This window comes from Salmo salar, chromosome 14 (assembly GCF_965601325.2).
Source record: "Salmo salar chromosome 14, fSalSal1, whole genome shotgun sequence".
Taxonomy (NCBI): Eukaryota; Metazoa; Chordata; class Actinopteri; order Salmoniformes; family Salmonidae; genus Salmo; species Salmo salar.
In genome coordinates, this window is record NC_138304.1 from 74,150,134 (window position 1) to 74,172,861 (window position 22,728).

General features: G+C 44.6%; 2 protein-coding genes across 2 annotated transcripts; one reads left to right on the plus strand and one right to left on the minus strand.

Annotated features, from left to right (window-relative positions):
• Positions 1 to 6,815: 6,815 nt before the first annotated feature.
• On the plus strand, positions 6,816 to 7,889 carry LOC145860305 (uncharacterized). The gene has a single exon (XM_082960667.1). It carries the CDS (start codon positions 7,158 to 7,160, stop codon positions 7,863 to 7,865), a length of 708 nt encoding a protein of 235 aa, XP_082816793.1. The 5' UTR covers positions 6,816 to 7,157; the 3' UTR covers positions 7,866 to 7,889.
• Positions 7,890 to 11,323: 3,434 nt separating this feature from the next.
• On the minus strand, positions 11,324 to 20,983 carry LOC106569882 (tyrosinase). Its single transcript, XM_014141595.3, has 5 exons — positions 19,984 to 20,983; positions 15,581 to 15,797; positions 15,060 to 15,207; positions 12,185 to 12,366; positions 11,324 to 12,099 (listed from the first exon to the last, which is right to left on the minus strand). The coding sequence occupies exons 1-5, from the start codon at positions 20,809 to 20,811 to the stop codon at positions 11,846 to 11,848; spliced, it is 1,629 nt and encodes a 542-aa protein (XP_013997070.1). The 5' UTR covers positions 20,812 to 20,983; the 3' UTR covers positions 11,324 to 11,845.
• Positions 20,984 to 22,728: the final 1,745 nt, after the last annotated feature.

The following is a 22,728-nucleotide window of genomic DNA, read 5'->3' on the forward strand; positions in this document are numbered from 1 at the left end:
AACAACCTGTAACTCTTCTGATGTCAAGTCTAGCACACTCAAATACCTCTCTGCAGCTGCCACCACAACCTCAATTTTCTGCGACTTACATTCCATCCCTGCAGTACAGTTGATAACCATTGCTATAAATGCAAAAAATCCAATCTTACATATATTACTTGTTGGCCTATATCTCTGTACTGGTACAGATGTAGTATTCCCAGTGGCTCAGTTGGTAGAGCATGGTGTTTGCAACACCAGGATTGTGGGTTTGATTCCCACGGGGGGTCCAGTACAAAAAAAAAAAGGCATGAAATGAAATGTATGCATTCATGTAAGTCGCTCTGGATAAGAGCGTCTGCTAATGACTAAAATGTATTCACACACTCCTCACAGGATCCCTCCCCTTGCCCCAACTCAACCTGCCTCTCTCACATGGGACATTTCTGATCCTCAGGCCCATGGGCACCCTTACAATTAACACATACCACTACTTTCCCCAATGCCACACATTCCTTTTGCGCACAACATTATGTTTCCAGGTGTAACACAATAATCTTCTTCTTCTTCTTCTTCTTCTATGATATCACGGCGGTCCGTAAACAATCGTTGAAGTGCATGCAGCCACCTACTATGATGGAATGTAAGATCAATCATGATCTGTCCAATTCTGTATTTCCATGAAAATAAAATACATCCCTACTAACTTCTTCCCCTCCCCAAGCCCATTAAACTGTATCTATATCATACTGAAACACTCCATCCATAGGATTGTTCAGCATGTCAACAACCATTTCAACAGTAACATTGTTACCCCCAATATCTCTTTTGCCGTCTCCACAATAACCTTCAACCTGGCATTTCTGCTTTCCACAACCCAAGTCGTATTGATAACTTTACCATTAAAAGCTATGAAGTCAACTTTATTTATTATCAAAGTGGCATTTGACACCGCATATTCATAACAAGATTTCTGAACAGACCTCGAAACCACGCCAGGACCATCAGAAGCACCAACCCAGACAGTAGGTCTACCTAGTACAGGAGCAGTCATGGAAGCTTCATCAGTCTGACAGTAGGTCTACCTAGTACAGGAGCAGTCATGGAAGCTTCATCAGTCTGACAGTAGGTCTACCTAGTACAGGAGCAGTCATGGAAGCTTCATCAGTCTGACAGTAGGTCTACCTAGTACAGGAGCAGTCATGGAAGCTTCATCAGTCTGACAGTAGGTCTACCTAGTACAGGAGCAGTCATGGAAGCTTCATCAGTCTGACAGTAGGCCTACCTAGTACAGGAGCAGTCATGGAAGCTTCATCAGTCTGACAGTTGGTCTACCTAGTACAGGAGCAGTCATGGAAGCTTCATCAGTCTGACAGTAGGTCTACCTAGTACAGGAGCAGTCATGGAAGCTTCATCAGTCTGACAGTAGGTCTACCTAGTACAGGAGCAGTCATGGAAGCTTCATCAGTCTGACAGTAGGTCTACCTAGTACAGGAGTAGTCATGGAAGCTTCATCAGTCTGACAGTAGGTCTACCTAGTACAGGAGCAGTCATGGAAGCTTCATCAGTCTGACAGTAGGTCTACCTAGTACAGGAGCAGTCATGGAAGCTTCATCATTCCACACTGTAGTTCCACAAATCTGTCTTACAGCCTTTGCATACGATACATCATGACTAATTCTATATCTCTGAGCCTCTCTAGAGGCCCTCTGCACCTGGCATCCACCAAATACTGCACTATGCCGCACCCCCCCATAATTACAACATTTAACCTTCACATTGCTCCATCATTCACCAGAATCATGCTTTCACTTCTTTGATCTTCTTTCCTACTGATCAACCTTTGGTCTCAATCACTCTTCCTCCCTTCACATGTTCTTTAATATCAACTGTGGACATAGATATTGGGACCCCAGTGATGACTCCCCTCAATCTAGCATAAACACCAGAGACATGGCTTTTAATCTTCTTCCCATTTAGCTTTTCCATTTTCACAATCTTCTATTGCTGCACCTGGCTACCACAAAATATTAACAATATACCATTTCCAAGGAACCCAGCTAATTTGACTTCACCTCTTTCTCTATGGCATTAGTTATTCGGATAGGGTGTAAATGAGGCCCTGTGGTCTCATCATTTCTATTGTGTTATTGACTGTATGTTTGTTTATCCCATGTGTAACTCTGTGTTGTTTGTGTCGCACTGCTTTGCTTTATCTTGGCCAGGTTGCAGTTGTAAATGAGAACTTGTCCTCAACTGGCCTACCTGGTTAAATAAAGGTGAAATAAAAAAATACAAAATAAAATGCTATCACCACTTTCCACTCCAACACATAATTTCTCTTGCTTCCTACCTTGGACCTCTTTATGCATTCTTTAGAAGACGCTCCACTGCTTTCTGTATCATGATCTCTTTTCTTCCTGTCTTTCTACTACTGACCATTCCGATAATTGACCCTCACGGGTGTAACTCTTCTTCTTCTTCTTCTTCATTGGAGTTTAATATGTTGGCATTCAATATGTTGCATTAAAGCCCCCAACTGAACTATAGTATAAATGGGGAAATGGGAAATATAAAATACAAATATATTTTTAATTACGCTACCAACTAACCCTACACTCATTAAAACCCACCCCCTTATTCCACTACTTTAACCCATCTGATCCTACCCCAGGCTAAAGACCTGAGAGGACGGGACACGGCCACTCCACACACCCTGTAACTTATGTATCTTGTACCCCCAAGTAGTTCTCTGCAGATGACACCACAACATCTATTTTCTGTGACTTACATTCCATCTCTGTGGTACAGTTGATAACCATTGCTATGAACGCTAAGAAGCCAACCTTACTGAAACATACAGTGCCTACGGAAAATATTCAGACCCCTTGACTTTTCCACATTTTGTTACATTACATATTTTTTCTAAAATGGATTAAATAGAAAAAAATCCTCAGTAATCTACACACAATTCCCCATAATGACAAAGCGAAAACAGGTTTTGTGAAATTTAGGAAATTTATACAATATAAAAACAGAAATTCCTTATTTACACAAGTATTCAGGCACTTTGCTATAAGACTCGAAATTGAGCTCAGGTGCATCCTGTATTCATTAATCATCCTTGAGATGTTTCTACAACTTGATTGGAGTCCACCTGTGGTAAATTCAATTGATTGGACATGATTTGGAAAGGCACACACCTGTCTATATAAGGTCCCACAGTTGACAGTGCATGTCAGAGCACTCAGGACCTCCGACTGGGGTAAAGGTTTACCTTCCAACAGGACAACGACCCTAAGCAAAGCCAAGACAACGCAGGAATGACTTCAAGACAAGTCTCTGAATGTCCTTGAGTGGCCCAGCCAGAGCCCGGACTTGCACTGAAAATAGCAGTGCAGCGACGCTCCCTATTCAACTTGACAGAGCTTGAGAGGATCTGCTGAGAAGAATGCGAGAAACTCCCAAAATACAGGTGTGTCAAGCTTGTAGCGTCATATCCAAGAAGACTCTGCTGCAATTGCTGCCAAAAGGTACTTCAACAAAGTACTGAGTAAAGGGTCTGAATACTTTTGCAAATGTGATTTCAGTTTTGTATTTTTTTGAAATTATCAAACATTTTAAACCTGTTTTTGCTTTGCCATTCTAGGGTATTGTGTGTAGATTGATGAGGAAAAACAAAACAATTTAATACATTTTAGTGGCCATAACATTAATCTTCTGTCATCCCCCACAGTTGTTTTCTGTGGTCTTCCGGGCCTTTTGGTGTTCCTGCGCTCACCAGTGTGTTCTTTCTTTTTCAGCCTAATGATGGCTTGCTTCACTGGCAGTGACAGCTCTTTGGACTTCAACTCTAGACCGTTTATCTGCTTACTTGCAAATGAACTAATGAGGGAATAACACATACCTGGCCATGGAACAGCTGAGCAGCCAATTGTCCAATTACCTTTGGTCCCTTAAAAAGGGGGGACCACATATAAAAGTGCTGTAATTCCCACACCGTTCACCCAATTTGGATGTAAATACCCTCAATATTCATATTCATAATTTAGTTTCAACTCCAATATGCTGTGGTAGACAGCTAAATTAATAATAATAACTTGGTCAATGTCCAAATATTTAATGGACCTGACTGTACGTTGTTATGACGTTGGCCTCTTTTGGTACAGGGAGGACAGTTGATCCCCTCCCTGTTGCACCACCACCCAACCTACCCCCCCCCCCCAATCCACCCTGTGTGTAAAGGGTTGTAAAAACTCTAAAATTCCAGGAGAGTCTCTGGCCACATGGCCCATAGAGAGACACAGGAAATTCTTCCAACTCATAGAATTGGAGGGCCAAGCGACATTTTGTGTTCTGGAGAAGGTATGGAAGATTGGTGAAGAATCCAGCTACGAATTGATCCGCTTGGTACAATTTTGTGATACTCAGAAGAGACAATATAGCCATATTACCATAAAACTGTTTATATAATAGACTCAGCTTAAGACTTGCATCATATGGGTGTATGGAATGTATTAATAAGGATAAAGCTTTTGTAAGACATTGAGATGCTATTGTACTGATGTAATGTGATAGAATTGTATTTCTGTAACCAAATCTAACTCAGTCATAGGCACGCCCCCAGGGACCCATACAGGACCAGGCGTCATTTGACAAGCTGTTCTATGGGCACTATAAAACACCCCCGGATTTACATTTCTTCAGACCAGGCCTACACTCCGTTGGCTAATAGGTTTTACCTTCCAATTCCTCTACTGAAAGTGAACCATACCACGTGGTTAACTTTTAGACTATTGATACTGACAGAATAAGAACAAGTCTTTGATATTAATTATTAGTCTGCAGCTAAGTAAATTATATCATTGAACGCGAAGACCAACGAAACAACCATTCGATGACGACATTAATGAATGTCGCTTTGAAAGATCCATTTTAACCGAGAGAGAGACTCTCCATCAGAACTACTCTCCAACAAGAATCAGAACGACACACTGAGCGTAAATATATATTGATTGCAATTGTTCCCGAATGAGTGAGCCTTCAATTGTCAATTGTTAATATTAATGAACTCTGTGTGCCACAGCTGACCTTTTATGATCCATTGTTCAACGGGCTGTTTAGCCCACTAGGGCACATTCCTCTACCAATCCTCTGTGACGATAGTTGCTGTTTGTATGTTTTTCTGTTAATTACTTAGTGTAGTAAATAAATGATTTTAAGACAATTGATGTATGGATGATTTTAGTAAAGACTGGGTTCGTGCAGATACAACAATTTACGACGTTTGGAATGAGACTGGACTAGAGGTAAAATACACCATTGAAACTAGAAGATAATCGGCCTATACTATAATAGAATATAATATTATAGTACAGGAAAGTTATATTAGGAAAATTATAGCTTTGTAATCTGAATATTCTCCTTGGTGCCCCGATCTCCTAGTTAATTACAATTAAACGATTAATCAGTTTAATCGCGTGATAATAATTACAGGGAGCTAATTGATAAACATATCTTCCGTTTAATGGTACCCCCAAAGACACGACAACGTATAAGTATATCAGTCAATTTAAATAAATACATTAGGCCCTAATCTATGGATTTTACATGACTGGGAATACAGATATGCATCTGTTGGTCACAGATACCTTAAAAAAAGGTAGGGGTGTGGATCAGAAACTGTCAGTATCTGCTGTTACCACCATTTGCCTCATGCAGCACGATATCTCCTTTGCACAGAGTTGATCAATCTGTTGATTGTGGCCGGTGGAATGTTGTCCCACTCCTCCTCAATGTCTGTGCGAAGTTGCTGGATATTGGCGGGAACTGGAACACACTGTCGTACACGTCGATCCAGAGCATCCTAAACGTGCTCAATGGGTGACATCTCTGGTGAGTATGCAGGCCATGGAAGAACTTGGAAACTTTCAGCATCCAGGAATTGTGTACAGATCCTTGCGACATGGGGCCATGCATTATCATACTGAAACATGGGGTGATGGCGGTTGATGAATGGAGCAACAATGATCTCATCACGGTATCTCTGTGTATTCAAATTGCCATCGATAAAATGCAATTGTGTTTGTTGTCCATAGCTTAGGCCTGCCCATACCATAACCCCACCGCCACCATGGGGCACTCTGTTCACAACGTTGACGTCAGCAAATAGCTCGCCTACACAACACCATACCCGTGGTCTACCATCTGCCTGGTACAGTTGAAACCAGGATTCATCTGTCAAGAGCACACTCCTCCAGCGTGCCAGTGGCCATCGAAGGTGAGCATTCGCCCACTTAAGTCAGTTACGACCTTATGAGGACTGACAAGCATGCAGATGAGCTTCCCTGAGACGGTTTCTGACAGTTTGTGCAGAAATTCTTTGGTTGTGAAAATCCACAGTTTCATCAGCTGTCCGAGTGGCTTGTCTCAGATGATCCCGCAGGTGAAGAAGACGGATGTGGAGGTCCTGGGCTGGCGTGGTAACACGTGGTCTGCGATTGTGAGTCCGGTTGGACGTACTGCCAAATTTTCTAAAAGAAAATGTAATTCTCTGGCAACAGCTCTGGTGGACATTCCTGCAGTCAGCATGCCAATTGCATGCTCCCTCAAAACTTGAGACATCTGTGGCATTGTGTTGAGTGACAAAACTGCACATTTTAGAGTGGCCTTTTATTATCCCCAGCACAATGACATGCTGTTTAATCAGCTTCTTGATATGCCACACGTCAGGTGGATGTATTATCTTGGCAAACGAGAAATGCTCACTAACAGGGATGTAAACAAATTTGTGCACAACATTTGAGAGAAATAAGCTTTTTGTGTGTATGGAAAATTTCTGGGATCATTTATTTCAGCTCATGACACATGGGACCAAAACTTTACACGTTGTGTTTATAAACTCAGCAAAAAAAGAAACGTCCCTTTTTCAGGACCCTGTCTTTCAAAGATAATTCGTAAAAATCCAAATAACGTCACAGATCTTCATTGTAAAGGGTTTAAACACTGTTTCCAATGCTTGATCAGTGAACCATGAACAATGGAAATGAACATGCACCTGTGGAACGGTCGTTAGGACACTAACAGCTTACAGACGGTAGGCAATTAAGGTCACAGTTATGAAAACTTAGGACACTAAAGAGGCCTTTCTACTGACTCTGAAAAACACCAAAAGAAAGATGCCCAGGATCCCTGCTCATCTGCGTGAACATGCCTTAGGCATGCTGCAAGGAGGCATGAGGACTGCAGATATGGCCAGGGCAATAAATTGCAATGTCTGTACTGTGAGACGCCTCAGACAGCGCTACAGGGAGACAGGAAGGACATCTGATCGTTCTCGCAGTGGCAGACCACGTGTAACAACACCTGCACAGGAACAGTACATCCTAACATCTCACCTGCGGGACAGGAACAGGATGGCAACATCAACTGCCCGAGTTACACCAGGAATGCACAAAACCTCCATCAGTGCACAAACTGTCCGCAATAGGCTGAGAGAGGCTGGACTGAGGGCTTGTAGGCCTGTTGTAAGGCAGGTCCTCACCAGACATCACCGGCAACAACATCGCATATGGGCACAAACCCACCGTTGCTGGACCAGACAGGACTGGCAAAAGTGCTCTTCACTGACGAGTCGCGGTTTTGTCTCACCAGGGGTGATGTTCGGATTTGTGTTTATCGTCGAAGGAATTAACTTTACACCGAGGCCTGTACTCTGGAGTGGGATCGATTTGGAGGTGAAGGGTCCATCATGGTCTGGGGCAGTGTGTCACAGCATCATCGGACTGAGCTTGTTGTCATTGCAGGCAATCTCAACGCTGTGCGTTACAGGGAAGACATCCACCTCCCTCATGTGGTACCCTTCCTGCAGGCTCATCCTGACATGACCCTCCAGCATGACAATGCCACCAGCCATACTGCTCGTTCTGTGCATGATTTCCTGCAAGACAAGAATGTCAGTGTTCTGCCATGGCCAGCGAAGAGCCCGGATCTCAATCCTATTGAGCACGTCTGGGACCTGTTGGATCGGAGGGTGAGGGCTAGGGCCATTCCCCCCAGAAATGTCTGGGAACTTGCAGGTGCCCTGGTGGAAGAGTGGGGTAACATCTCACAGCAAGAACTGGCAAATCTGGTGCAGTCCATGAGGAGGAGATGCACTGCAGTACTTAATGCAGCTGGTGGCCACACCAGATACTGACTGTTACTTTTGATTTTTTGACCCCCCCCCCGCCCCCCCCCACCCCCCTTTGTTCAGGGACACATCATTCCATTTCTGTTAGTCACATGTCTGTGGACCTTGTTCAGTTTATGTCTCAGTTGTTGAGTCTTGTTATGTTCATACAAATATTTACACAATAAACGCAGTTGACAGTGAGAGGACGTTTCTTTTTTTGCTGAGTTTATTTTACTGATAGTCACAGTAGTCCAAACTGCTACAGCTTGGAAAATTCCCGAAAAAGCTTCTGATAGGCTAACTGACATAATTTGAGTCAATTGGAGGTGTACCTGTGGATGTATTTCAAGGCCTACCTTCAAACTTAGTGCCTCTTTGCTTGACATCATGGGAAAATCTAAATAAATCAGCCAAGACCTCAGACAAAAAAATTGGAGACCTCTGCAAGTCTGGTTCATCCTTGGGAGCAATTTCCAAACGCCTGAAGGTACCACGTTCATCTGTACAAACAATAGTACGCAAGTATAAACACCATGGGACCACGCAGCCGTCATACCGCTCAGGAAGGAGACGCGTTCTGTCTCCTAGAGATGAACGTACTTTGGTGCGAAAAGTGCAAATCAATCCCAGAACAACAGCAAAGGACCTTGTGAAGATGCTGGAGGAAACAGGTGCAAAAGTATCTATATCCACAGTAAAACAAGTCATATATCGACATAACCTGAAGGGCTGCTTAGCAAGGAAGAAGCCACTGCTCCAAAACCACCATAAAAAAGCCAGACTACGGTTTGCAACTGCACATGGGGACAAAGATTGTACTTTTTGGAGAAATGTCCTCTGGTCTGATGAAACAAAAATAGAACTGTTTGGCCATAATGGCCATCGTTATGTTTGGAGGAAAAAAGGGGAGGCTTGCAAGCCGAAGAACACCATCCCAACCGGGAAGCACGGGGGTGGCAGCATCATGTTGTCGGGGTGCTTTGCTGCAGGAGGCACTGGTGCACTTCACAAAATAGATAGCACCATGAGAAGGAAAATTATGTGGATATATTGAAGCAAAATCTCAAGACATCAGTCAGGAAGTTAAAGCTTGGTCGCAAATGGGTCTTCCAAATGGACAATGACCCCAAGCATACTTCCAAAGTTGTGTCAAAATGGCTTAAGGACGACAAACTCAAGGTATTGGAGTGGCCTTCACAAAGCCATGACCTCAATCCTATAGAAAATTAGTGGGCAGAACTGAAAAAGCGTGTGTGAGCAAGGAGGCCTACAAACCTGATTCAGTTACACCAGCTCTGTCAGGAGGAATGGGCCAAAATTCACCCAACTTATTGTGGGAAGCTTGTGGAAGGCTACCCGAAACGTTTGAGCCAAGTTAATAAAAGCTGAAATAAATCACTCTCTCTACTATTATTCTGACACTTCACATTCTTAAAATGAAGTGGTGATCCTAACTGACCTACGACTGGGAATTTTTACTAGGATTACATTTCAGAAATTGTGAAAAACTGATTTTAAATGTATTTGGCTAAGGTGTATGTTAACTACCGACATCAACTGTACATAGGGCCCCGTCACATGTTGGCAGGTGTGGCAGATAGGCAAGGAATTGTCTGGGTGGTAATTTAAAGGTTACGGCTTGGCTGTAGCCTAGGGTTGCAGGGCTAGGAGTTGGCTGTATAGTTGCTGGGGCTAAACAATGTGATTGTTGGGGCTATACAGTGTGGTAGTTGGAGCTACACAGCGTGGTTGTTGGGGCTAAACAGTGTGGTTGTTGGGGCTAAAGAGTGTGGTTGTTGGGGCTAAACAGTGGGGTAGTTGGGGCTAAACAGTGTGGTAGTTGGGGCTAAACAGTGGGGTAGTTGGGGCTAAACAGTGTGGTAGTTGGGGCTAAAGGGGTAGGGGGCTCGTGGGGTAGTTGGGGCTAAACAGGGGGTGGGGTCAGTGGGTGGGGGCTAAACAGGGGGTGGGGCTGGTTGTTGGGGCTAAACAGGGGGTGGGGCTCAGGGGGTTGGGGCTAAACAGTGTGGTTGTTGGGGTTAAACAGTGTGGTTGTTGGGGCTAAACAGTGTGGTAGTTGGGGCTAAACAGTGTGGTAGTTGGGGCTATATAGTGTGGTTGTTGGGGCTAAACAGTGTGGTAGTTGGGGCTAAACAGTGTGGTTGTTGGGGCTAAACAGTGTGGTTGTTGGGGCTAAACAGTGTGGTTGTTGGGGCTAAATAGTGGGACATTTGGGGCTAAACAGTGTGGTAGTTGGGGCTAAAAAGTGGGGTAGTTGGGGCTAAACAGTGGGGTAGTTAGGGCTAAACAGTGTGGTTGTTGGGGCTAAACAGTGTGGTAGTTGGGGCTAAACAGTGTGGTTGTTGGGGCTAAACAGTGTGGTTGTTGGGGCTAAACAGTGTGGTTGTTGGGGCTAAACAGTGTGGTTGTTGGGGCTAAATAGTGGGGCATTTGGGGATAAACAGTGTGGTAGTTGGGGATAAACAATGTGGCATTTGGGGTAGTTGGGGCTAAACAGTGTGGTTGTTGGGACTAAATAGTGGGGCATTTGGGGCTAAACAGTGTGGTAGTTGGGGCTAAACAGTGGGGTAGTTGGGGATAAATAGTGTGGTAGTTGGGGCTAAATATTGTGGTAGTTGGGGATAAACAGTGTGGCATTTGGGGCTAAACAGTGTGGTAGTTGGGGGTAAATTGTCACGTTCGTCGTATGGAGTAGACCAAAACGCAGCGGGAATGTGTATGCTCATCTTCTTATTTATTAAATAAACGAGACAAAACACTTGAACCGAAACAACGACGAAAAACAGTCCCGTAAGGACCAATGACTATACGGAGAAACAACTAACCACAAATCCCAATGAACAAACACCCCTATTAAATAGGACCTTCAATTATGGGCAACGAGGAACAGCTGCCTCCAACTGAAGGTCAACCCAATAAACTAAGCATAGAAATAGACTAACATAGAACATTGCCCCAAAAAACCCGAAACACACTAAACAAACACCCCCTGCCACGCCCTGACCGAACTATAATAACAAACAACCCCTTTTACTGGTCGGACGGACGGGGGGTGGGGCACAGGGGGGGGCTAAATAGTGGGGTAGTTGGGGCCGGGGGGGGGTAACAGGGGCGGGAGGGGGCTGTGGGGTGGGGCTCGTGTGGGGGGCTAAATAGTGGGGTAGTTGGGGCTAAATAGTGTGGTTGTTGGGGCTAAATAGTGTGGTAGTTGGGGCTAAACAGTGTGGTAGTTGGGGATAAACAGTGTGGCATTTGGGGTAGTTGGGGCTAAATAGTGGGGTTGTTGGGGCTAAACAGTGTGGTAGTTGGGGCTAAACAGTGTGGTAGTTGGGGATAAACAGTGTGGCATTTGGGGTAGTTGGGGCTAAATAGTGGGGTTGTTGGGGCTAAACAGTGTGGTAGTTGGGGCTAAACAGTGTGGTAGTTGGGGGTATGTAGTGGGGTAGTTGGGACTAAACAGTGTGGTAGTTGGGGCTAAACAGTGTGGTAGTTGGGGGTATATAGTGGGGTAGTTGGGACTTAACAGTGTGGCAGTTGGGGATATATAGTGTGGTTGTTGGGGCTAAATAGTGGGGTAGTTGGGGCTAAACAGTGTGGTAGTTGGGGCTAAACAGTGTGGTAGTTGGGGGTATATAGTGTGGTTGTTGGGGCTAAACAGTGTGGTAGTTGGGGCTAAACAGTGTGGTAGTTGGGGGTATCACTATCACTGCTGATGATGAGAGGTTCCCTTTCTGGTAGCTGGAACGCTGAACTCTTCTCCCCACGTTGCCATGGCCACGCACCCCAACACACCCGGGTCATAGTCACAGCTACCGCAGCCACAGTCATAGCTACCAGGGCCCCCAGGACCAACGCCCCTAGCAACCAGGGCCACGCCTCCATCATCAGTTCCAGGTAAGGACTGAGAACCTCCGATATCCTCTGGTCTGGAGGAGAGGGGAGAGGAGAGGATGAGTCCTTTACAATCCTTCAGGCATTCACGATTAAAACATGCCAACAACACACACGTACCTGAGTCGAGCATGTAGGAGTATTCGTACCCCAGGTCTTTGCTGGAGGTGAAGTATTCTATGTTCCTGTGTAGAGGTATGAAGGGCACCATGTGGTACTGCCTGTTGTGGCCGATGGGAGCATTGAACTCTGGGTATTGGGTCTGCTCTGGAGCATGTCTCCTCAACCACTGCTCATAGATACTAGAGAGAGAGAGAGAGAGAGAGAGAGACAATTAGATCCAACCAAATCATGAGAAAACAAAAAGATAATTACTTGACACATTGAAAAGAATGAACAAAAAAACGGCGCAAACTTGAACGCTATTTGGCCCTAAACAGAGTATACAGTGGCAGAATACCTGACCACTGTGACTGACCCAAACTTAGGGAAAGCTTTGACTATGTACAGACTCAGTGAGCAAAGCCTTGCTATTGAGAAAGGCCGCCATAGCCTGTCTTCTATTGAGAGCCAGGTCTGCCTATGTGCACACTGCCCACAAAATGAGGTGGAAATTGAGCTGCACTTCTTAACCTCCTGTCAAATGTATGACCATATTAGACAAATAATTCCCTCAGATTACACAGATCCACAAAGAATTTGAAAACAAACCCAATTTTGATAAACTCCCATATCTACTGGGTGAAATACCAGTGTGCCATCACAGCAGCAAGATGTGTGACCTGTTGCCAGAAGAAAAGGGCAAACAGTGAAGAACAAACACCATTGTAAATACAACCCATATTTATGTTTATTTATTTTCCCTTTTGTACTTTAACTATTTACACATCGTTACAACACGGTATATAAGACATAATAAGACATTTGCCAAGTTAACAGATTACCGACCATTTCCAATCTCACCGTACCTTCTCCACTATGCAATCTGGTTTCAGAGCTGGTCATTGGTGCACCTCAGCCACGCTCAAGGTCCTAAACGATATCATAATCACCATCGATAAAAGACATTACTGTGCAGCCGTATTCATCGACCTGGCTAAGGCTTTCGACTCTGTCAATCACAACATTCTTATTGGCAGACTCAACAGCCTTGGTTTCTCAAATGATTGCTTCGCTTGGTTCACCAACTACTTCTCCAATAGAGTTCAGTATGTCAAATCAGAGGGCCTGTTGTCCGGACCTCTGGCAGTCTCTATGGGGGTGCCACATGGTTCAATTCTCGGGCCGACTCTTTTCTCTGTATACATCAATGATGTCGCTCTCGCTGCTGGTGATTCTTTGATCCACCTCTACACAGACGACACCATTCTGTATACCTCTGGCCCTTCATTGGACACTGTGTTAACTAACCTCCAGATCAGCTTCAATGCCATACAACTCTCCTTCCGTTCCCTCCAACTGCTCTTAAATGCAAGTAAAACTAAATGCATGCTCTTCAACCGATCGCTGCCCTCACCTGCCTGCCCGTCCAGCATCACTACTCTGGACGGTTCTGACTTAGAATATGTGGACAACTACAAATACCTAGGTGTCTGGTTCAGTTGGTAGAGCATGGTGTTTGCAACGCCAGGGTTGTGGGTTTGATTCCCACGGGGGGCCAGTACGAAAAAAATAAAAAATAAAAATAAAGAAAATGTATGAAATGAAATGTATGCATTCACTACTGTAAGTCGCTCTGGATAAGAGCGTCTGCTAAATGACTAAAAATGTAAATGTAGACTGTAAACTGTCCTTCCAGACTCACATTAAACATCTCCAATCCAAAATTAAATCTAGAATCGGCTTCCTATTTCGCAACAAAGCATCCTTCACACATGCTGCTAAACATACCCTGGTAAAACTGACCATCCTACCGATCCTCAACTTCGGCGATGTCATTTACAAAATAGCCTCCAACACTCTACTCAACAAATTGGATGCAGTCTATCACAGTGCCATCCATTTTGTCACCAAAGCCCCATATACTACCCACCACTGCAACCTGTATGCTCTCGTTGGCTGACCCTCGCTTCATACTCATCTCCAAACCCACTGGCTCCAGGTCATCTACAAGTCTCTGCTAGGTAAAGCCCCGCCTTATCTCATCTCACTGGTCACCATAGCAGCACCCACCCATAGCACGCGCTCCAGCAGGTATATCTCACTGGTCATCCCCAAAGCCACTTCTTCCTTTGGCCGCCTCTCCTTCCAGTTCTCTGCTGCCAATGACTGGAACAAACTGCAAAAATCTCTGAAGCTGGAGACTCTTACCTCCATCACTAGCTTTAATCACCAGCTGTCAGAGCTGTAAATAGCCCATCCAATCTACCTCATCCCCGTACTGTATTTATTTATTTATCTTGCTGCTTTGCACCCCAGTATCTCAACTTGCACATTCATCCTCTGCACATCCTACCATTTCAGTGTTTAATTGCTATATTGTAATTACTTCGCCACCATGGCCTATTTATTGCCTTACCTCCCTTATCCTACCTCATTTGCACATGCTGTATATAGACTTTTCTACTGTATTATTGACTGTATGTTTGTTTATTCCATGTGTAACTCTGTGTTGTTGTATGTGTCGAACTGCTTTGCTTTATCTTGGCCAGGTCGCAGTTGTAAATGAGAACTTGTTCTCAACTAGTCTACCTGGTTAAATAAAGGTGAAATAAAAAAAATAAAACATTTGAAATGTCTTTATTCTTTTGGAACTTCTGTGAGTGTTATGTTTACTCTTAATTTTTATTGTTTATTTCAGTTTTGTTTATCTACTTCACTTGCTTTGGCAATGTTAACATATGTTTCCCATGCCAATAAAGCACTTGAATTGAATTGAGAGAGAGAGGGTGTGTGTTGGGGGAAAGAAAAAAAGAGAGAGAAAGAGAGAGAGAGAAACAGGGTGAGGGTGGGTGTGTGCGTGCATGTGTGTGTGTGTGTGTATGTGTGTGCTCACCTGTCGACGTAGGAGTGGTGCAGTAGGAAAATAGGGTCATTAGCTGACCCCTGAACTGAAGACATGGAGCCATTCATGAAGATGTGAAGAGAGGCGTGCATCCCCATCACCCTACTGTTACCCAGGCCTGTCTGAGGGTTCCCAAAACCTATAGGTGAGGGGTAAAAGGTCAAAGGTTAGTGGTCATCCCCCTAAACCACACTGTTACCCAGGCCTGTTACAGAGCTGCCAAAACCTAGAGTTCAGGGATTAAAGGTCATCCCCATCACCACACTGTTACCCAGGCCTGACAGGGCTGCCGGAACCTAGAGGTCAGGGGTCAGAGATAAGTGGTTAGATGTCATCCCCATCACCACACTGTTACCCAGGCCTGTCACAGAGCTGCCGACACCTAGAGGTTAGGGGTCAGGGGTCAGAATACAACACAAGAGTTAGGGTTAGAACAATGCTCTCTAGAGTGTTCTAGAACTACTGACTTTCTAGAGGTCTAGAACTAATAACACACACACACCCCTACTTACCTTCCATTGTGTTTCTGAAGCTGAAGTTAGCGGAGCGGTCCATGGCTCCCGTGTCGTAGTCACGGAGACTGACCGTGAACTCCACCTCTGCTGCCGTTGGCAACCGTGGAACCAAGTTACGGTTGTGGTTGCCAGGGTTACGCAGCAACGGCCCCTCGTCGCTACCGTCACACAGCACACCCCTCACGCTGTAGTCTTCCGCACGCGAACACATCACCTACACATATACACACACAAAACTATAGAATCAGGACGACTGCATACCACATGATTGTGTTAGCCTGCTGAGCTAAAGCCTAGGCTTTAGCATTAAAGTAACTGTCCAGTGAAAATCTCACTTTTAAAAGTTCATATTCTCTTAACTCCGACCCAAATAAAGTTGTTGACTCATCCTATACTCGCATCTGTTGCCAAAGCATAAATTGGAGAAAAACACTTCAAAAACCCCACCTCAAACTTGTTTCTCAAACAGATCTTTAAAAAAATGTTTGCTATTTCCTCATAGCGGATGACATTATCCTCCAGAGGAGGATGAGCTCGCCAATCAGGGGTCTACTTGCATGAATATTTTTTATGACCGGTATACGCCCACACTATTCTGTTGTTGCGGTACGTACGCCCACACCATTCCAACACAGAAAAGCTTATTTTTAACATACTTAATTACCAGTTCTTGGAAGGAAAACGATTTCCCTCAAATCTATAAACTGGTTGATTCGAGCCCTGAATGCTGATTGGCTGAAAGCCGTGGTATACCACGGGTATGACAAAACATTTATTTTTACTGTTCTAATTACGTTGCTAACCAGTTTTTAATAGCAATATGGCACCTCAGGGGTTAACGGTATATGGCCAATATACCACGGCTAAGGGCGTTGCGTCGTGCATAAGAACAGTCCTTAGGCCTTATTGCTTAATTATAGGTCATGCAGTACCAGTCATAAGTATGGATACACCTACTCATTCCAGGCTTTTTCTTTATTTTTACTATTTTCTGCATTTTAGAAAAATAGTAAAGACATCAAAACTATGAAATAACACATATGAAATCATGTAGTAAACAGAAAAGTGACCAGTGTCATGAGGTAGTCACCTTGAATGCATTTCATTTAACAGGTGTGGCTTGTTAAAAGTTAATTTGTGGAATTTCTTTCCTTCTTAATGTGTTTGAGCCAATCAGTTGTGTTGTGACAAGGTAGGGGTGGAATACAGAAGATAGCCCTATTTGGTAAAAGACCAAGTCCATATTATGGCAAGGACAGCTCAATACGCAAAGAGAAACGACAGTCCATAATTACTGTAAGACATGAAGAAATTTGAAAGTTTCTTCAAGTGCAGTCACAAAATCCATCAAGCGCTATGATGAAACTGGCTCTCATGAGGGCCGCCACAGGAAAGGAAGACCCAGAGTTAGCTCTGCTTCAGAGGATAAGTTCATTAGCGTTAACTGCACCTCAGATTGCAGCCCAAATAAATGCTTCACAGAGTTAAAGTAACAGACACATCTCAACATCAACTGTTCAGAGGAGACTGTGTGAATCAGGCCTTCATTGTTGAATTGCTGCAAAGAAACCACCACTAAAGGACACCAATAAGAAGAAGAGACTTGATTGATCCAAGAAACACGAGCAATGGACATTAGACCAGTGGAAATCTGTCCTTTGGTCTGATGAGTCCAAATTTGAGATTTTTGGTTCCAACCACCGTGTCTTTGTGAGACGCAGAGTAGGTGAACGGATGATCTCTGCATGTGTGGTTCCCACCGTGAAGCATGGAGGAGGAGGTGTGATGTTGTTGGGGTGCTTTGCTGGTGACACTGTCTATGATTTATTTAGAATTCAAGGCACACTTAACCAGCATGGCTACCACAGCATTCTGCAGCGATACGCCATCCCATCTGGTTTGCACTTAGTGGTACTATCATTTATTTTTCAACAGGACAATGACACAACACAACTCCAGGCTGTGTAAGGGCTATTTGACCAAGAAGGAGAGTGATGGAGTGCTGCAGATGACCTGGCCTCCACAATCACCTGACCTCAACCCAATTGAGATGGTTTGGGATGAGTTGGACCACAGAGTGAAGGAAAAGCAGCCAACAAGTGCTCAGCATATGTGGGACCTCCTTCAAGACTGTTGGAAAAGCATTCCAGGTGAAGCTGGTTGAGAGAATGCCAAGCGTGTGCAAAGCTGTCATTTAGGCAAAAGATGGCTACTTTGAAGAATATAAAATATAAAATATATTTTGATTTGTTTTGGTTACCTCATGATTCCATATGTGTTATGTCATAGTTGTGATGTCTTCACTATTATTTTACAATGTAGAAATTCAGATCTCAGGCAGAGAACCACCTCCAAACCACACACACACACACACACACACACACACACACACACACACACACACACACACACACACACACACACACACACACACACACACACACACACACACACACACACACACACACACACACACAGTTTTGTACAACTAACCTTCTGGGGACATAAAATTCAGTCCCATTCAAAATCCTATTTTCCCTAACCCTAACCTTAACTATAACCCTAACCGTAACCCTAAACTTAAACCCAAAACCTGACCTTTACCCTAACCTTAAACCTAAGCCTAGCTCCTAACCCTAAACCTAATTTTAAACCAAACACTAATTCTGACCTTAAACCTAAACCCCTTAGAAATAGCATTTGACCTTGTGGGAACTAACAAAATGTCCCCAGTTGGTCAAACTTTGTTCGTTCTGGTCCTCACAAGTATAGTTAAACACGTTCTCACACACACACACACACACACACACACACACACACACACACACACACACACACACACACACACACACACACACCACACACACACACACACACACACACACACACACACACACACACACACACACACACACACAGTATACAAACTATATAAGGCTCACTTCAACATGAGTTAGAGACAGCAGTAGTGATGGAGATACTATATGTAGAAGGTCATCCATTGGATAATGATGCTTTATGACCCTGCACGGTTTATTTTACTGAAACATCAGAATTACTCCTGGTTGAACTTTATAAAGCATCTTCTCTTCCTCTCAGTCTAAAGCACAACTTTCTTTGCCCATATAATATTGTGTAATATAATCAAACCCCATATATACTGGGGTTCCTCTCTTCTCTCCCATTCACCTACAGCCTCCCACCACAGTCTGTGGAGAGAGAGAGAGAGAGAGAGAGAGAGAGAGAGAGAGAGAGAGAGAGAGAGAGAGAGAGAGAGAGAGAGAGAGAGAGAGAGTGTGTGTGTGTGTGTGTATTAATCACAGAACATGGCCTCTGGCAGAGACATGAGGTACTCAGACAGTCTCCTGATAACCACCCTCCTCTCCCCCTCCTCTCCTCTCCTCTCCCCAGTTTTCTCCTCTCTTTTCCTCATCTCCTCTCGTCTCCTTTCTTCTCCTCCTCTCCTCTGCGAACCTCTCCTCTCCCCATTCCTCTCCTCTTTTCTCCTCCTGTCCTCTCTTCTCCTCTCCCCAGTCCTCTCCTGTCCTGTCCTCCTCTCCTCTCCACAGTCCTCTCCTGTCCTGTCCTCCTCTCCTCTCCACAGTCCTCTCCTGTCCTGTCCTCCTCTCCCCAGTCCTCTCCTGTCCTGTCCTCCTCTCCTCTCCACAGTCCTCTCCTGTCCTGTCCTCCTCTCCTCTCCCCAGTCCTCTCCTGTCCTGTCCTCCTCTCCTCTCCACAGTCCTCTCCTGTCCTGTCCTCCTCTCCTCTCCACAGTCCTCTCCTGTCCTGTCCTCCTCTCCCCAGTCCTCTCCTGTCCTGTCCTCCTCTCCTCTCCACAGTCCTCTCCTGTCCTGTCCTGTCCTCCACCTCTCCTCTCCCCAGTCCTCTCCTGTCCTGTCCTCCTCTCCTCTCCCAAGTCCTCTCCTGTCCTGTCCTGTCCTCCTCTCCTCTCCACAGTCCTCTCCTGTCCTGTCCTGTCCTCCTCTCCTCTCCCCAGTCCTCTCCTGTCCTCCACCTCTCCTCCCTCCTATCTAGGCTACAGGGGAGCTCAACAATGATAGTATATCATCACAGTATTCAAGTCATCACAGGAAAAGTAATAAAGAAGAGTTGAATTATTAAAATGTCTATTCACGTTTTGTGAGTTGAGAAGCATGTACTGTCTGGTTGATTACATCTCTATAGTGTAAGGGGGACTTCTCCTCCTCTCCTCTCCAGTCCTCCCCGTACCATCAATGAAAATACAACACTGTGGAGACTATTGTGAACTTCTAAGAATAATGCCAAGGTGACAGTGAGAGTGAGAGGAAGGGAGGAGAAAATAGGTAGGCAGGAGAGGTGAAGAGAAAAGAGAAAGGAAGAGGATGGAAGAGACAAGAAGAGGATGAAAGGTGTCTCACCTTCCAGGAAGAGAACACTGAAGCCGGGCTGATGAGGTTGGGGTCTCGCGGGCTCCGGGCGCCCATCAGGTCGTCGGTGCAGACGTCACAGCCCTGCGCGTCCCGCCAGTCCCAGTACGGGATGGAGAACTCAAAGTCCCCGGTCAGCTTCCGAATATCACGCTCCCAGTGCAGCAGGTACGCACGGTGCCACGGCAGAAAGGCGGGAGCCCAGTGGGCGAAATCCACATCTGTCCAGACATTCCCCGGTCCACCGAGAAGAGCATTCCTCGAGACATAGTAGTGCATCCACACAAACACGTCATAGGTCGAGACGTCAGAGAACAGTGGGGTGCTCCCGTTATTCATCTCCCGGTAGGTCCCGGTAGCTATGACGTAATCCTGGCTGACTGTGTGCTTGGCCAGGTTGAGGTAAGAGATTAGTTTCCGCCTTTCCGCCGCCGAAAGGTGAAACACGTTCCGCCTCACGGACTCTCTCCTCTCCCCGCAGTTAGTACCAAACAGCCCGAACTGGCACTCTCCGCAGTTGAACCCCATGTAGTTGGAGGCGCACTGGCAGGTCCGGTTATAAAACACCAGAGGCCACCTCTCTCTGTCGTCCAAGCCGGAGAACGGGTAATTCAGCCCGTTGGGTAGATCCGATACCTCCACGTCCCGGCAGAACCCTCTGCCAGAGCTGGCCCCGCAAGCCGAGCCATCCCCATCCCAGACCGGGCAGCACTCCTTAGAGAGCAGGGCCTCCGTGGTGGCGCAGAGACGGGGAAACTGCTGCTGGGATAACCGCACACACTGGAGGAAAAACACACCGTGGAGGAGCAAGAGCCGCATCGCAACACTTCACCACACACACCGACACAAACACAACTGTCCAGGCCTGTCTTGTCCTGTCACACACACACACCAGCCCGGTGACGTGCCTAGAGTCATTGAGAGAGAAGTTGGTAAGTAGAAGTGAGATAAGACGAAATCCATGTAGCTCCTCCAGTCAGATCAGAGACCCCGCGGCTCCGACTCGACTTATCCTCCCTCCCCCGCACTCCCCCCTCTCTGGACCGGTGGGGACATACCCCATGACCCCGGGGGTGAGCTTGTTTCATGGGCGGGTGGTTCTCTGAACACACACACCGAGGGTCTTTCTCACACATTCTGACGGACTAACAGAATCACCTCCAAACCACACACATACATACCAGTCTTTAAATCCCAGCATTCTTTAAAATGACATTCAGGAGCAAAAGGTTTTCAAAAGTTGTTTTTAATTCATATTTTTTTATTTATTGGAATTTAATATTGGAATGGAATATAACTAATAACATTAAATAACATTGGAATATAACATTTAATAACAATAACTGAACTAATTAATTCAGTGTAACATTGATGTGGTTACTCTATTATGCTCTGCTATTGCACAATTGTAATTTGTACATAGGTCACAAATAAAGCATATTACTACTTTACTCAAACATTTTCAAAAATATTCTCTCTGAACAAGTGGATTATTTATCTTAGGGCTTCCCTACTTGTATATTTAAAAAAAAATATATATATATATATGTAACTTAATTGGAATGTATCTACAACTTTCAATTTCAAAACATTTGATAAACTTATCACAAAATTGTTTCGTTGAAATATCTCCAAAAGTTGTGATGACACAGAGGACATTTTTTGTTGAGCAATAGTAGTGGCAGCCAGGGAACGTGTTGGAGAAATAATTTGGTGACATCTTGTAGTTTTAATGTGAATTACGGGGGGAGGGGCAGTTACCCCAGGGGGCTAGTTACCCCTACGACCCTAACTCTCAACGCCTGGGTAGCGCATCACAGGACCATCACGCTACTGGGCAGAGAGAAAGAGAGAGTCATTCGCTCTAGACAACACTAAATGCCTTTATTGTCCAAAGATCAGAGGTAGGACCTAAGCAAGTGTTTAAATACTTCCCTACACAGTAAAATGTGAAGATGAACGTTCATAACGGTTGAGTTCAGGGGCGTCATCAGTGGTTAAAAAAGTACCCAATTGTCGTACTTGAGTAAAAGTAAAGATACCTTAATAGAAAGTGACTCAAGTAAAAGTGAAAGTCACCCAGTAAAATACTACTTGAGTAAAAGTCTAAAAGTATTTGTTTCTAAATATACTTAAGTATCAAAAGTAAATGTAATTGCTGAAATATATTTAATTATCAAAAGTAAAAGTATAAATCATTTCAAGTTCCTTATATTAAGCAAAGCAGATGGCACCATTTTCTTGTTTTTAAAACGTATGGATAGCCAGGGGTACACCAACACTCAGGCATCATTTACTAATGATGGATTTGTATTTAGTGAGTCTTGCCAGATCAGAAGCTGTACGGATGACCACGTGTTCTCTTGATAAGTGCTGCTACATTATTTTGTTTGTAGTGAAGTAAAAGTAAAAGTGGTCAAAAATATAAATAGTAAAGTAAAGGACAGAAACCCCCCAAAAATACTTAAGTAGTACTTTCAAGTATTTTTACTTAAGTACATTACACCACTGGACGTCATGCACCCCAAAAAGCTGTATGTGTTGCAGGATGGTGGTCCTCCGTCCAGAAGTTGGAGAATTTAGCATTTTTCAAACACCAGAAACAGCTTATTCCTGCAATCTACAGGCACACTCATTATTCTTAATTCTATTAACAAAATGTGTCTATTTCCCTGCATATCTAAGCATACCTCTTGAGATGTATCCTCCTGACTGGTGTTTCTTTTTTTAATTACA